The sequence below is a fragment of the Vombatus ursinus genome, unplaced genomic scaffold (assembly GCF_900497805.2).
Source record: "Vombatus ursinus unplaced genomic scaffold, bare-nosed wombat genome assembly UNPS02014820.1, whole genome shotgun sequence".
In the NCBI taxonomy this organism is placed as follows: Eukaryota; Metazoa; Chordata; class Mammalia; order Diprotodontia; family Vombatidae; genus Vombatus; species Vombatus ursinus.
The window spans coordinates 3,350,580-3,366,316 of record NW_020954598.1 but is presented as its reverse complement, the minus strand read 5'-3'; the positions used below and the strand labels follow the sequence as shown (position 1 = coordinate 3,366,316).

The following is a 15,737-nucleotide window of genomic DNA, read 5'->3' as shown; positions in this document are numbered from 1 at the left end:
GACCATACAAGTCTTTTCAGGTTTTTCTGAAGTCTGCCTGTTCATCATTTCTTATAGCACAGTAGTACTCCATTACTTTCACATATCATAACTTCTTCAGCCCTTCTCCAGTTGATGGGCATTCCCTCAATTTCCAATTCTTTGCCACCACAAAAAGAGCTGCTATAAATATTTTGTACATGTGAGTCCTTTTCCCATTTGTATGATCTCTTTGGGATATAGCCCTAGAAGTGCTATGGCTGGGTCAAAGGGTATGCACATTTTTATAGCTCTTTGGGCATAGTAAAACACATTATATTTTTAAAAAATTAATTTATTTTTAGTTTTTGACATTCACTTCTATAAGCTTTTGAGTTTTAAATTTGCTTCCCCTCGCTCCTCACCTCCCTCTCCAAGATAGCACACAATCTGATATAGACTTTACATATACATTCCTATTAAACATATTTTCACATTAGTCATGTTGTAAAGAAGAATTAGAACTAGTAGGAGGAACCACAAAAAGAAGAAACAAAATAGAAGAAAAAAAAAAAGAGAGCACATAGTATACTTCATTCTGCAGTCAGACTAGTTCTTTCTCTGGATGAAACACATTATATTTACAACTAAAATAGTTCATTTTAAAAGTAATTACTTTGGTCTGGGTTTGTCTGTTTTTTTTTTTTAAGAAAAAACTACTTTAGTTTGTAAAGAAAAATAAACAGACTAAAAGCAATAGTTGCTTTAGTGAAAGCATTCAAAACAATTTAAATATCTTAGTTTGGGGGTTGGCATAAACATTTGATTAAAAATCCATGAATAAATTGATGAATCATCTCCTATAAAAATCTCATAAATTGCCTCATTTTAAAGATGAGAAAACTGGGGTTACATTTGATTGCTGGCACTTAATATCGAATAGATAGAAAAGGAGGTTTTACTACTACTTTCATTGATAGTAGATAGTCCTTATATAGAGTTACCCTGGGCAACAGTTCAGGAGACAACTTGGTGGTACAGTGGATAGAGTCCTGGGCATGGAGTGAGGAATGAGTTCAAATTCAGCCTCAGATACTTTCTAGACATGTGATTCTGGGCAAATCACTTAACCTATGTTTGCCTCAGTTTCCTCAACTATAAAAATGGAACCAGTAATAGCACCAACTTCCCAAAGTTGTTGTTGTGAAGATCAAATGAGATAGTATTTGTAAAGTGTTTAACACAGTGCCTGGCACACAGTAGGTCCTTTAAAAATGTTTGTTCCCTTCTTTCCTTCCTCCTTTTCTCCCTTCTTCATTTTTGAGTGTATGGTGAAGAGGGAAAGGGTCAGTCATTGGTTATGTCCAGTGGTCAGCTTTACCAAGTGCTTAGTCCAGTTTCTTTGTTTAGAAACTGTGAAGAAAGCTAATTTGTGCTTAGTTAAAAAATGGAATTGGCCTGGGAACTGCAGAGCAAATCCCTCAACTTGGGTGTGCTGTTCAATAGCATACATTAGTGGATAAACACTTGAGTAGCTGAATCATCTAAGGGAGCCTCTTTTATGACATTTGCAGGCAGTTTACACAGCATAAGGAAATTGGAAACAAAACCCCAATTGATTTCTAACCCCGCATATTCATATGGTGCTTTACCACATAATCCAGTAGTCTGTGTCTTAACAGTTTTGATTGATAGTGCTTTTAGATTCTTCAGCCTAGTATAAACAGCTCTCTCCTGTTGGGGAGTTGGAAAAAAAGCTTGTTTTGTAGGTTAATAATTTAATACCTATGTGCACTCAAAATGCTGTAAACAGAGTTTGTTTCGGCATATAATTGATTTTACTTCTATGCACTTTGCCATTTGGTTTTGAGTTTACTTATGTTTCTACTCATTTGCTATTGTAAGTTCAAAGGAAATCCAAAAATCCAAGGAAGTAATATGAAGAGTCTATTGACTACCTGGTTTATTACTGAAACTTAAAGAGTAAAGCTTAGTGTAGGCTCCTAGAGTTGGGACTTGTAAATCTTCCTGTTTACTAAATCACTGTGCGTGATGGTATGTATGCATGATAGTAATAATAACAGAGAGGAAAGGAGGAGAGAAGGGGGAAGGAAAAAGGGAGAAAAAAGGGAGTAGAGGAAGTAAGGATTTATTAAGAGCTTACAATGTTCCAGGCACCTTAGTGTTTGCAAAGTTCTTTAAACTGCTGCTTCCATCAAGCCCCATAGCAACTGTGTTTGATAGTACTACTGGTGTTATTGTCTCCACTGTACCAATGAAGAGAGGTCACAGGGTCACATAGCTGGTCAGTGTCACAGGTGGGATTTGAATGTAAATCGTCCTGACTCCAAGTCAAGCACACCATCCTCCAAACCATGCTGCCTTACAGAGTGAGTGATAGATGACTGCACAATTCAAGGTTAAATTTTGTTTCATAAATTTAAATTAAACATCTGAATGCACTTAGAAGAGAAGAGAGAAGAATTGAATCAGGTCATAAACACTACCACTACCACTCAAAACATGTTTTTTTCTTTTTCTTTTTGCTCTCTGCAAGAGTACATTGGCAAAATTGGCTTTCCCCACTGCTGTACTAGCATTCGTCTGATTATTGAGTTAGGGAAAAAAAGCTTGCCATTTGGTGCATGCGAATCCTGAGGCTGGCAGCTTGGCTGTCGCTGACATTGAGAGTTTCCTTTGGGATATGGGAACAAGAAAGGCGGGATTGAGAACCAGCTGTCATTTTTCATTTTTACTGAAATGAAAGCTGTAGACTGAACAATTTCCATGGGCACCATCTTGGAATTTTCCACTGAGAGACACAATAGTTTTAGTGAAACAAGCTTGTTAATTGTATGGAGATATTTAATAAGCTTCAGTGAATCTGAAAAGGCCCCTCTCAAGCTTTAATATTCAGTAAAACCATTATAATCCTGACTTACATTTTACAAAGATGCCACGATGGACCAATTGCCAAGCTTCTGCAGTTTCCAGACTTGAATTCAGACCAAATCTCTGCCTGATGAGCAGCAACAAAGCAATGGATTGTGCAGTTCTTTTGTAAAAAAGCTTGGCTCATGGTGAACTTGGTAGTGCATAGAATGCTGGATGGAGGATCCAGACATACACTTTGCTTTCATAATGGGACAGCAACCAGAATACTGAGATGTTACTCTGTGGGTTTATTTTTCCTAAATACCAAATGTAGGCAAGACCTATTCAAGTGACTCTACTGGTCTGTTGTGAAGTCTGCCAATCTTTTAAGTGTTATCAATAGGACTGATCACATCATATCACTCCCCTACTCGATAAACTCCAGTGATCCCTTATTATCTCTGGGATCGAATAAATATGAGTTTACATGTTTAGTATATAAAAATTCTTTACAAACCTGTCCCTTCCTACTTTCCCAATGTATGTTCTTCCTGTCTACATACTCTGATCCAGCCATACTATATCTTCTTTTTCAACACTATACGCAGCATTGTCTCCAAACCTTTGATCTGGCCGTCCTCCATGTGTGGAATATACGTCTTCCTCACCCTCTGCTTTTGGATCCTCTGGTTTCTGTTAAGTTGCAGTTGAAGCATGACCTGCTACATGAAATCTTTCCTGATCCTTTACTCACTAGTACAATCCCTCCTAAAATTACCTTGTCAGATCAGTCAGTGAGCATCAAGTGCTTATTATATACCAGATACTTAGCTAAGCCCTGGGGACAAATACAAACTGAAAGAAAGACAATCACTGCCTGCAAGGAACTGACATTCTAAAGGAGACTTCCCAAAAGGGAGCTGAAAAATGTTAGGGGAGTGGGGGGGCCCATCCAGGGACAAAGTGTAGAGGGTCGGAAGCAGAGTAAGGAGAGAAATTAAGGATGGCACACACACACATATATAATTTTAGGCAATTGGGGTTAAGTGACTTGCCCAGGGTCACACAGCTAGTAAGTGTCAAGTGTTTGGTCTGAGGCTGGATTTGAACTCATGTCCTCCTGACTTCAGGGGTGGTGCTCTATCCACTGCACTACCTAGCTGCCCCCTGCCTTTCCTTATATTAATTTTGTACCTATTTGATATATTATTATGTGTACTTGGTTTTTTCTCCCTAATGGAATGTGAGCTCCTGGAATTAAGGGACATTTCATTTTTGTTCTTGTTTCTCTGACACCTAGTAGGTGCTGGTTGATTGATGCTTTGTATGTAGCTCATATGTAAATGTTCTCTCCCCGTCCGTAGGATGTTGGTTCCTAAAGGGCCAGTCACCAGTATGTCGTTACTTTGTTTCCCCACCACTTAGAACAATGTTTGGCATACAGCTAGCTCTTTATTTTCATTCATTTATTTATTTATTTATTTTGGGGCAATGGGATTTAAGTGACTTGCCCAGGGTCACATAGCTAGTAAGTGTTATGTTTCTGAGGCCAGATTTGAACTCGGGTCCTCCTGAATCCAAGGCCAGTGCTCTATCCACTACTCCAGCTAGCTGCCCCCCAGTTAGCTCTTTAAAAGACTTGAAATTGTTCAATCGAGTGTTTGAAATACTTGAAATTATAAATTATTGAAAAGTAGTTTATTGAGTGCCTACTCTTGAACAATCTTTTCCCTCAAGGAGTTTATATTCTGTGTGGTCAGACAATATGTACAAATGTGAATGTATATGATAACATGGGAATTGGGAGACAGGACCCTTCTTACAATGTGATGCTTCCTCAGTACAATGAATGTTGTAGTAGTCAAGCTGGTGGCTTTAATTACCTTCTGACATATAGAGCAGACCCACCTCTTTCAGAGCTGATGTTCTTTGCAAAAAGTTTTAACAAATTCCTTAGAAGTGAGTTCTAACAGAGTAGTGGGTTTTTGTGTTGTGCTCATGTTTCTATTTTCCTGAACATGTCCAAAATTCTTTGTTCTGGGCATTAATGGGATCATAGTGTTTTTAAAATGTTTACCCTAAACCTTTTATTTGTTTGTTTGCCGCCTCCAGCGGACAGCACATTTGACAGTGGCCAAGGCTCCACTGTGTACTCAGATTCCCAGAGTAGCCAGCAGAGCGTGATTTACTCTTCCCTGCCTGATGCCATCCCTCCCACTATTCAGCGAGTCTACAGCCCACCTGTCAGTGATGGTCAGGTTGGGACACAGGGCCACCCATCTCTGGGGCCCTACCAGCAGCCTACAGCGGTAAGTTCTCAATTTCAATCCTCATTGCTCGTGTTTATAAGGTGATCTGTTCATAAGATGAGTTTCCTGAATTACCACTACCATCAACTCTCAGTTGTTTTCTCTAATGGCCGGGGGAATGGGGAACGAATACTGTTGAATAAACCAAGAATCATTTCTGCTTGGCTTTGGAGCACTTTAGGCAACTTAGTTTGACTTTGACAAATTAGGTTGCAGTCTCATAGTGTGTGCTGTCTGACTTTACCAGATTTGGCCAGAAGCTCACCAAGAAGCAGGGGGGATATCAATTTGGGATTAAAAATTTGTCATGGGATAATCCTCAAAGTGAATTATTCACACATATGTCACTGAGAGTTAGCTGTATTTCATTTTTTTCCTCATTGTCCCCAACTTCTCATTCTTCCTCACTTATTATTCATACTAAATAGCTTAGATATTGATTTTTAAATTTGTATTTACATATTTTTCATCTTGCCATAACAGCATAGGCCAGCTAGCTTTCTTTTAAATAGGAAATTATATAGTTTGCATTTCCTTATTTTTATTAAAACTGAGTTCAAATTCACACACACACAGAGTATTTTGTGGCATTTTTGCAAACTCCCCCCGGATGCAGCAGATGGTCTCAACATACCTAATAATTCTACTCAACCACCATTAACTCACTAGGTCATTGAGGAGAACTCAAGTTCCATTGGTGAGCACATGGTCGCTTCTTTCTTGTGCTTTCTTTTGTCATGCTTTTTCTTTTGTTAACTCAATGACTGCTGTTAGGGACATGTAGCTGAAGTAACTGGAGATTTGCTGTGGCAACCTTCCCTGTGAAGGGAAGATAGGAAATAAGTCCTAGATATGAATGAGAAGAAGAAAATCTTCTGTAGTATCCAGAAAGACATTTCCCCTAAAACAGGTGAAATTGTGTAATTTGTATAATAATAAATATAATAATATATAATTGTCTGAATATCAAGGAAAGGTCACCACATTCTTACTGGTCAAGATCTTTCTGATACAAAGTGTGTGTGTGTGTGTGTGTTTGTTTGTGTTATTTAAAAATAAAAAAACCTCTTTACTGTGAAGAGTGGAATCTTCTGGCAGTGAGATGTATACATTCATGAAAATAATACCATATTAAGAAGTTTCACCCTACCTGTTATGTCCTGTGTGGCTGCTTATCCATAGTTCTAGCTTTGCTAGGGATATAGAAGAGCATTTTATCCACATAGATGGGTACAAGGTAATATTGTTGGCACGTATGTTATTCAATTTAACAAACTTTTAACGTGTCTCCTATATGCAAGTCACTGTACTTGGCACTAACAATACTAAGAAACAAAATAGTCTTCCTTGGGAAAGAACTTTTTATGCTTTTCTTTTTCTTGGAGGTAGCCTTTGATAACCCCAAAATTTCCTAGTGAATTGTCATTTTCTTCTTTGTCATTGTCTTTTTCCTACCATCCATTTTGGATATATTTGAGTAGTTAGCCTGTTTCACATTAAAGTCTACCATGCCTTCAGGCTGTTCCAAAAAAAAAAGAAAAAAAATTGAAGGGTGTGCTTTCTGTTCTTCTCAGCCTGGACTGACTGTGGGCCCTGTTTCTTCCACTGTACTCCCTCCGAGACCACAGCAACATTACCCAGAACCAGCAATGACTTTTTCAGTGCAGCCAACAACAGTTGCTTCAGGGCATATTGGGCCAACGCCATCTATGTTACCCACCCAGCAGGTAAGTCTGTAAAATTTCTTTGTCTCTCTTATCCAGTCTTCAAGGGAGAGATGGGTAAGAGAGCTTATATTAATGCCTTTTGTTTCTACATTACAGTCACTTCTTGATATGGCACCTCTCTCTCCAAAATAGAATAAAGAAAAAGTTAAGCTAAAACAAATAAGTGATTGCATTTTATATCTAATGTTCTGCCTCTTTAAGTAGCCTGTCTTTCTGTTGAGAGAAGGAAGGTATGTTTTATTATTAGTTTTCCAGAGCAGAATTGATTATTACCATTTTCTGGAGTTGAGCTTTCTTTTAGAGTTCTTTTTGTTGCCATTGTTGTAGTCATTGTATATTTTGTTCTTACTGTTTCTGCTTATTTCCTCCAGTGCTCCGTCTTAGGATCTCATCTCTTCTCCCTCTGTATTATTTTTCTGGGTGATCTCATCAGTTCACATGGGTTCAGTTATTATCTCTATTGAAGATGATTCCCAGATTTATTTATCCAGCCCTTACCTCTCTTCTGAGCTCTAGTTTCATATCCTCAGCTGCCTCTTAGATATCTTGAAAGGAATAGCCTATAGGCATCTCTAATTCAACATGTCCAAAACAGACCTCATTACCTTCCCTACAAAAGCACCTTTCTTTATAATGTCTCTATTACTGTTGAGAGAATCACCAGTCACCCAGACTCACAATGTTGGAGTCATCTTTACCCCTGCCAATATCCAGCTTGTTGACTTCACATCATCCCTCATATATTCCCTTCTCTCAATTCACACAGCTGCCATCCTGTGAAGCTCTGTCATCTCATACCTCATCTACAGCAGTAGCCTTCTAGTTGGTCTCCGTGCATTAAGTCTTTTCCATAATCCAGTCCATTCTCTATTCAGCTGCCAAAGTGATTGTCTGTCTGATTATGTCACCTACTCAGACTCCAGGGGCTCCCTACTACCTCCAGGATCAGCTATGAAATCCTCTATTTGGCATTTAAAGCCCTTTACAATCTGGCTCCTTCATACACTTTATTCCCCCAATAATGCTTGTCTTCCGTTACTCAATACATAGCACTCCACTCCCTGAGTCCTTCCTCTTTGCCTGGAATGCTCTCCATCTTCATTTATGCCTCCTGACATCCCTGGCTTCTTTAAAGACTTAGGTCAAATCCCACCTTCCACAAGAATCCAAGGCATTGAATTGTTAGTTCTTTCCCTCTTGGATTACCTCCCATTTTCACTGTAATATGTCTTATATGTATATATTTGTTTGTAGATTGTCTTCCCATAGCATGTGAATAAATCCTTAATAAGTGTTTATTGATTGAATATTTCAGTCTTTACAAATTTGTAAGATCTTCCCATGTTTCTTTGAATTCCTCATATTCATTCATTTAGTACATGCTGCGTGCCAAGTACATGTGCTAGGTGCTAGAGACAAAAATGAAACATTCCATTGAGGTAAAAATAGAAGCATAAAAATAAAGTATATTAAAAATACAAAGTAATTTTACTGGGCCAGGTCACTAAGAATTTGGGCCATGAGGAAAGCACTCGTGTAGGAGGCAATGACAGTGTTTCCAGGTGAAAGGGAGAGCTGCACAATTATTTCATTATGTTCATGTATTGCAGTTTGCTTAGTCATTCCTCAGATGATGAGTATCCACTTGATTTTTAGTTTTTTGCATGAAAAGTGCTACTGTATTTCAATTTATACTGGTTCTTTATTTCTCTTGTTGACTTCTTTAAGAGGTCAGTAGTGGGTTTGCTGGTGCAAAGGGTATGAGTCACTTTTCTTACCTGATGGCACACACTTATTGGTTTGATGGTCTTTTCGTTGCTGAGTTTTACTTATGATGGATTTTTCTCAATTTACATATTTTCTAAGAAAAATGGCAAAAATTGGTTTTAAGTACTTTCCCCTCCAAAGATACCTGCTACCTGCATGGGCCAAAATCTATATTATTTTTCTTCTAAGAGTAGTAAAGTGTATCCTGAAATAAGTCCTGAAGCCCTAATCAACATCAGATATCAAAATGATGATCACTCACTAAATACCCATTGTGTACCAGACACTATTAGGAACAAATATAATGAATAAAACCCTACTCACAAAGAATTACACATCCTACAGAAGAGACAAACAGGACATATGTAAGTATATACAGAAAATGTACAGAAGGGGCAGCTAGGTGTTACAGTGGTTAGAGTACCAGCCCTGGAGTCAGGAGGACTTGAGTTCAAATTTGGCCTTGGACATTTACTAGCTGTGTAATCCTGGACAAGTCACTTAACCCCTATTGCCTCCAAAAAAGGAAAAGAAAAAAAAAAGAAACATATACAGAATACAATAAATACAAGGAAATTAAGAACAGAGTAGTGTAGAAAAATAGCACAAATTGGGGTTGGTTTCATGTAGAAGGGGGTGCTTGAGCTTACTCAATCGAAGAAAAGAGTTCTTCAAGGTGGAGGTGAGGTCGAAGTGAATTCCACACATAGGAGATGGGTAGTAGAAAGGTTTGGGATGGAAGATGTAGTTTTGCATAAGGAACAAATAAAAGGCCAGTTTGATTGGATTGCACAGTCAGTAATCTACTATGTCCCATGCGCCACAAACAACAGCAGGATGGTTTTTGCTCTCAAGGAATACACAGACTAAGGATTGAGACAACATGCAAACAAGATGTGTAATACATTTTACATGTGTTATATACATTATATATTTATGTAAAGATATTATATATTTACATATATGTACATAGACATGCACATATAGTACATACATATGTGTCTATTATATGTATATTATATAACATGGGTGTGTGTGTGTGTGTGTGTGTGTGTGTGTGTAGAGGAGATAATTAACAGAGGGAAGGCATTAATATTAAGGGGGATCTGGATAGGCATCTCAGAAAGTGAGATTTTATCTGGTACTTGAAGGATGGGAGGCGGAGAGGAGAAAGCAAGGCATTTCAGACATGGATGACAGCCATTGAAAATGCCCGGAGTTGGGCGATACAGTAACTTGTGAAAGGAACCCCAAGTAGGCCAGTGTCACTGGATCACAGAATATGTAAGGTTGAATAAGGTATAATAATGCTGGAAAGGTAGGAAGAGGGAGGAGGCAGATTATGAAAGAACTTGAACACCAAAAAGGGCATTTTATATTTTATACAGATGGTGATAGTGAGCCATTAGAGTTTATTGAGTGGGTAACGTGATCAGATCTGTATTTTAAGAAGATTAATTTGATAGCTAAGTGGAGGATGAACTGAAAAGAGAAAAGACGTGAGGGAGGAAGACCAACCAGCAGGCTATTGCAATAGTCCAGGCATGAAGTAATAAGAACCTATAACAAGGTCTGTGCTTTTAGAGAAAAGGAAATAGTTATGAGAGATATTAAGAAAATAGAATTCATCAGACTTGGCAATAGATTGAATATTGAGGCGGAGAGTAAGAGAGTGAGAAACTGAGAATGAATGACATCAAGGTTGCAAACTTGGATGACCAATAGGGTGGTGGTACTCTTGCTTAGGGATTGAATAGGGATTTTTGAGAAAAGGAGAGGGTTTTATTAAAAAAAAAAAAAGAGGAGTTCATGTTTGAAAAGGTTGAGTTTAAGGTGTCTCTGGGACATTCAGTTTGAAATATGAATCTGTAGGTTAGGAAGAGAGGTTAGGGATGGAGAAATAGTATGCTGAGAATTATTAGCATAGAGATAATTGAATCCATGGGAGCTCGTTAGGTCATCAAGTGAAATAGTATAATGGGAGAAGAGAAGAGGGCCTTAGATAGAGCTCGAGGGGAAACCTACCATTAGCAGGTCTGACCTGAATCCAGCAAAGGAGACTTGGAAGGAGTGGTCATACAGGTAGGGGAAGGAACAGGAGACAGCAGTATCATAAAAGCCTTTTTCAGGGAAAAGAGGATGATTGGTGGAGTCAATGGCTGCAAAAAGTTCAAGAAGGACGAAGACTGGAAAAAAGTATTAGATATGGCAGTTAAATCTCGAACTTTGGAGAGAGTAGTTTCAATTGAATGGCAAGGTCAGAATTCAAACTTCAGAGGGTTAAGGAAGTGAAAGAATATTTTGTAGACCACCTTCTCAAATAATTTAGTCACAAAAGGGAGGGGGAACAAATTGAGTGAGGGTGGGGGGAACTAAGGCATATCTGCAGGCAGTAGAGAAGCACCCTGCAGACAGATCAGTGAGATTGTGATGATTATTGAGGGTGCAGTCTGTTAAAGGAAATGAGATGGAATGGGATCGATTATGCACGTGGAAGGGTTGACTATGGCAGGGAGGACCACCTCTTCATGTGAGAGAGGGGAAGGAGTAGACAGTGACGGAAAGCATCTGGACAGTATGGGATTAGGAGGAGAGGAAAAGAAGGAGCTCTTGGCAGGTGGCTTAAATTAATTCCGGGTTTGCAGGGAAACAAACATTTATTAAATGGTTACTATGTGCCAGGCACTATAATAATCACTTTACAAATATTGTCTTAATTGATCCTCACAAAAACCCTGGAAGGCAGCTACTATTATTATCCCCATTCTACAGTTGAGGAAATTCAGACAGATAAAAGCTAAGAGACTTTCCAAAGGTCACACAGCTATTAAGTGTCTGGGGTCAAACTTGAACTCAGCACAATTGGCTACACTACCCAGCTACCTAATAAAATACGAGTTAAGTCTCTCAGCCGAAAATTGAGGGAGGGAAGGAAAATCATGGGAGTTTTTCAGAAGGAATGAAAAGAGCCATTGTGGTTAATGGTATAGTAAGTTAATTAGGGAGGCATAAAAGGATTGTCTTGCCATAGTGAGTACTCAGCTGAGATTGTGTAACATAAATCTAAAGTGGAAATAGCACAATTTTCATGAGTGCTGGATGTGGAGTACTGTACAGTGAGACTGGAAAGCTAGGGCTTTAAAAACTAAAAAAAAGGAGTATTTGATTCTAGAAGCAATAGGGGAGCCTCTGGAATAGGGAAGACACAATCACATCTGCATTTTAAGGAAAATCACTTCTGCAGCAGAAATAGTGATAAAAGCTAACATTTATTTAGCCCTTTAAAGTTTGCAAAGCTCTTTACAAACATGTTTAATGCTTACATACTTTAGCCATGTGGAGAATTTGGAGGGAATTTGAGGGAAAAAAAATCTTTGCACAGCCTTGTTTGTGAACAAGGACCTTGGGCTTTGTACACAGGTCACTGTGGTTCTCTTCCTTCTGTTGGAAAGGTTATGGTTTTTTGAATTAAACTGGGATACTTTCCAACTGCAGACATCTGAAATGGCCTCCCAGGCCTTCTGCTGAAGCATCACAAAAGCACTGTTGTGAGAAAATTTGGTTTGTCCTGTTCTGGAATCTGCTCCTTGATAGCCCTCAGTTCTTTTATTTCCGTACTGTTTCTCATGCGTAGACCCAGCTGTTGTTTAACTGTTTGCCTCACTGAGGATCACCTACCCTGTAGTGAAGTTTATTTTCTTAGGCCAGAGTCAAGACTCTTTATCTATTCTGCTCTTCTCTCCACAGTCCTTTCAAAAAACTTAAAAAAATAAAAATAAACAAGCAAAAAACAGAGACCTACCTCCCTGGGACACTCAGAGAGCTGGAGTTCAGATTTGAAAAATGACTTGCCAAGTCGTGTCCTAATGCACTGACCCATGCTGGGCTCCTCTGACATTCTTCTGAGCTTGGCTTATACAAGGGAATGCCTGACTCAGGATCAGAGCACCTACAGAGAGCCCAGGTCTGGAGCTTTCCAGTATGACTGCTGAGGAGGAAATTGAACCTTCTCACCCCTTGTCATTATTTGGTGGATCATCAATCATTGCTTTAGAGCCGAAAGCAGTGTTAGAAGCTTATCCAGTTCAACCCCTTCATTTTCCAGATGAGGAAACAGAAGCTTAGCAAGGTGATTTAACTTCCCCAAGGTCATGCAGCTGTTAAGTACTTGAGCTGAGATTTAAACCTGGATCCTTACTCCAAATCCAGCACCTTTTCCCCAGACATGTTACCTTTCCTAGTTTCTTGAATTTCTCATTGCCTATGATTCATACATCCACCCTACTTCAACTCACCACCAGGATTCCTTAGAAATCACCAAACTCCATGATTCCTTTTTCTCACTAGTAATCTCATCTTCTTTAACCTGTTCAACGTTTTCCACAACTATTCATCACTTTCATTGTGACTCATTCCCTAGCACTTCTTCTTTTCCCAGTTTATCATCACTGTTCTGGCCTAACTTTCCTCCCTACCCAATCTTAACCATTTTATGGGTCAGCTTCATTCTTTTTTCCTTGTTTGAATCCCTCGCTCCCTTGACCTTTCAGTGTTCTATCCCTGCTAATTAACTACCATTTGCTTCCTGTATTCCTACTTTGGAGCTCCTGGAGGCTTCTGTAGTGGGTGATCAAGGCACGCCAACTGCATCAACAAGCATTTATTCAAGTCAGCAAATATTTAATAATTACTTAACTACGTGTCAGGTACAATGTAAATGCGGGGAGGAGGGGTGATACAAAGAAAGGGCAACTCCTGGAGGTTACATTTAATGGGTCCACTAAAAATCTATGTTATTTAGTTTCAACTCAGTCCTCTGTACCATATGGTCATCATTTTAGAGCATTCCTTATTGCTACTTTCTTTGCTTTGACTTCTTACCAAATGGGAGCTCTTCACTTACCATTTACCTCACTGAGAAGATTGGCCCACCCAACATGTATTCCATCAACTCTGCTCCTCTAGTCATCCCTGTGTCCTCAGCCATTCTCTGGTGACACTATCTCCTTGCTAAAGGTAACTCTCCCTGTGCCTTCTATCCCATCTGTACCTGTCTCCTCCTTGACCTCACTCCATCAGACTTTTCCCTCTTCTCTTGCCCCTTCCATTCCTCCTTCTTTATTGGATCCTTACCCTCAGACCAAAATATGCTGAGGTCTCCCATATTCTAAAAAGAAAAGAGAAAGCCTTCCATTTACCTTGTCACCCTCTTCAAGCTATTATACCATTTTATCTATCTCCTCTTTGCTGCCAATAATCTACCTTTCCTGTCACTTATTTCTTCACCACCCAGTCATTCCTCTTTCCTTTGAAATCAATACTTTGTGATTCTATTCCAAGAGCTTCCTCCGTATCACCAAATCCAATGACACTTTTTTCCTTATCTTTATTTGATTCAGTCTCTCTGTGGCATTAGACACTGTTGAATACGTCATCTTGTGTAATACTTTTTCTCCCCTTAGCTTCTGTGACACCATCCTCTTACCTTTCTAACTCCTCATTTCTGCTCCTGCCTTAATCTTTCTGCCCGTTACACATGGTTATTTCCCAACATCCTGTGCTGAGCCCTTGTTTTCCATCCCTGCATTCTCTTTCAGAGGGATCTTCTCTGTTCTCCTGCTAAGTGAGTGACTTCAAGTGCAAGTGACTTCTAAAGATGCACCTCCCCTCTCCAGCCTTTTCTCAGAGTTATGGGCCTGTACTTCCAACTATCTGTTAGATGTATCCCACTTGGGTGTCCCACCAGCACTTCAAATTAAACATTTCTAAAACTAAGCTCATCTCTTCCACCCAAACTTAACCTGTCTACCCCAGCTGCTAGTGGTTTGTGGTACCACTAACTCACTATTTCAGACTCATAACCCCATTAATTTACCCTTCCACCACCTATATATCCAATTAGCTGCAAAACCTTTTAGTTTCTATTTCAATCTCTTAAAAATCATTTATTTTCAACATTCTTTTATTTTTAAACTTTGAGTTCCAAATTCTCTCCTTCCCTCCCATTCCCTCCTCCCCCTCCCGCTGAGAAGGCAAGCAGTGTTATCAGTTATGCATGTAAAATCATGCAAAACATTTCCATATTAGTCATATTAAAAAAAGAAACAAAAAAATAAAGAAAGAGAAAATTATATTTCAGTTAGCACATCAGATCTTTCTCTGGAGATGATAGCATGCTTTCATCATGGGTCCTTTGGCATTGACTTGGATCATTGTATTGATCAGAGTAGCCAAGTCTTTCACAGTTGATCATCATTACAACATTGCTGTTACTCTGTACAATGATCTTCTGGTTCTTCTCATTTCACTTTGCATCAGTTCATATGGGTCTCACCATGTTTTTTTTCTGAAACCACCCTCCATCCCTACTCCCATTATAATATCCCATAGCACAGAAATATTCCATCATTCCCCAACTAATGAACATCCGATTTCCAGTTCTTTGCCACCACAGAAAGAGCTGTATAGCATGTGAAAGATATAATGAACTCAGTTCTCAATACAACTTGCTGTTCTGTTCCCCTCAGTTCCCTCTGCTGCTGTAAATATTTTTGTACATATAGGTATGTTTCCTTTTTCTTTTATTTCTTTGGGAGATAGACCTAGTAGTGGTATTGCTGGGTCAGAGAGTATACAGAGTTTTATAGACCTTTGGGCATAGTTCCAAATTGTTCTCCAGAATGGTTGCACCAGTTCTCACAACCCCACCAACAATTAGGGTATCTGTTTTTCCCTCATCCTTTCCAGTATTCATCATTTCTGCTAGGTGTGAGGTCGTATCTCAGAGCTATTCCAATTTGTATTTCTCTAAGCAATAGTGATTTAGAGCATTTTTTCATATGACTGTAGATAGCTTTGATTTGTTCTTCTGAAAACTGCCTGTTCATATCCTTTGACCATTTATCAATTGGGAAATGGCTCTTATTTTTATAAATTTGACTCAGTTCCATATTCAGAATGTATTTGACAAATGATGTCTTTATCATAGAAAGTAGATAAAAATTGTATTCATTATCTATGCTGCCTTTTTAGGAAAATGTAGTTTCCCTGATTATCCCTTTTAATCAGGTCTATTTTAACTCTTTGCTTTGACTGAGATCAT

General features: G+C 38.9%; 1 protein-coding gene across 12 annotated transcripts in view; it reads left to right on the top strand.

Annotated features, from left to right (window-relative positions):
* WNK2 (WNK lysine deficient protein kinase 2) overlaps positions 1-15,737 on the top strand; it is a 231,050-nt gene that overhangs the window by 142,431 nt on the left and 72,882 nt on the right. For all 12 annotated transcript variants that reach the window (XM_027836981.1, XM_027836983.1, XM_027836982.1 and 9 more), the window contains exons 9-10: positions 4,945-5,141; positions 6,716-6,868. In XM_027836981.1, the coding sequence (XP_027692782.1) occupies positions 4,945-5,141; positions 6,716-6,868 (350 nt within the window). The remainder of the gene's footprint in view (positions 1-4,944; positions 5,142-6,715; positions 6,869-15,737) is intronic.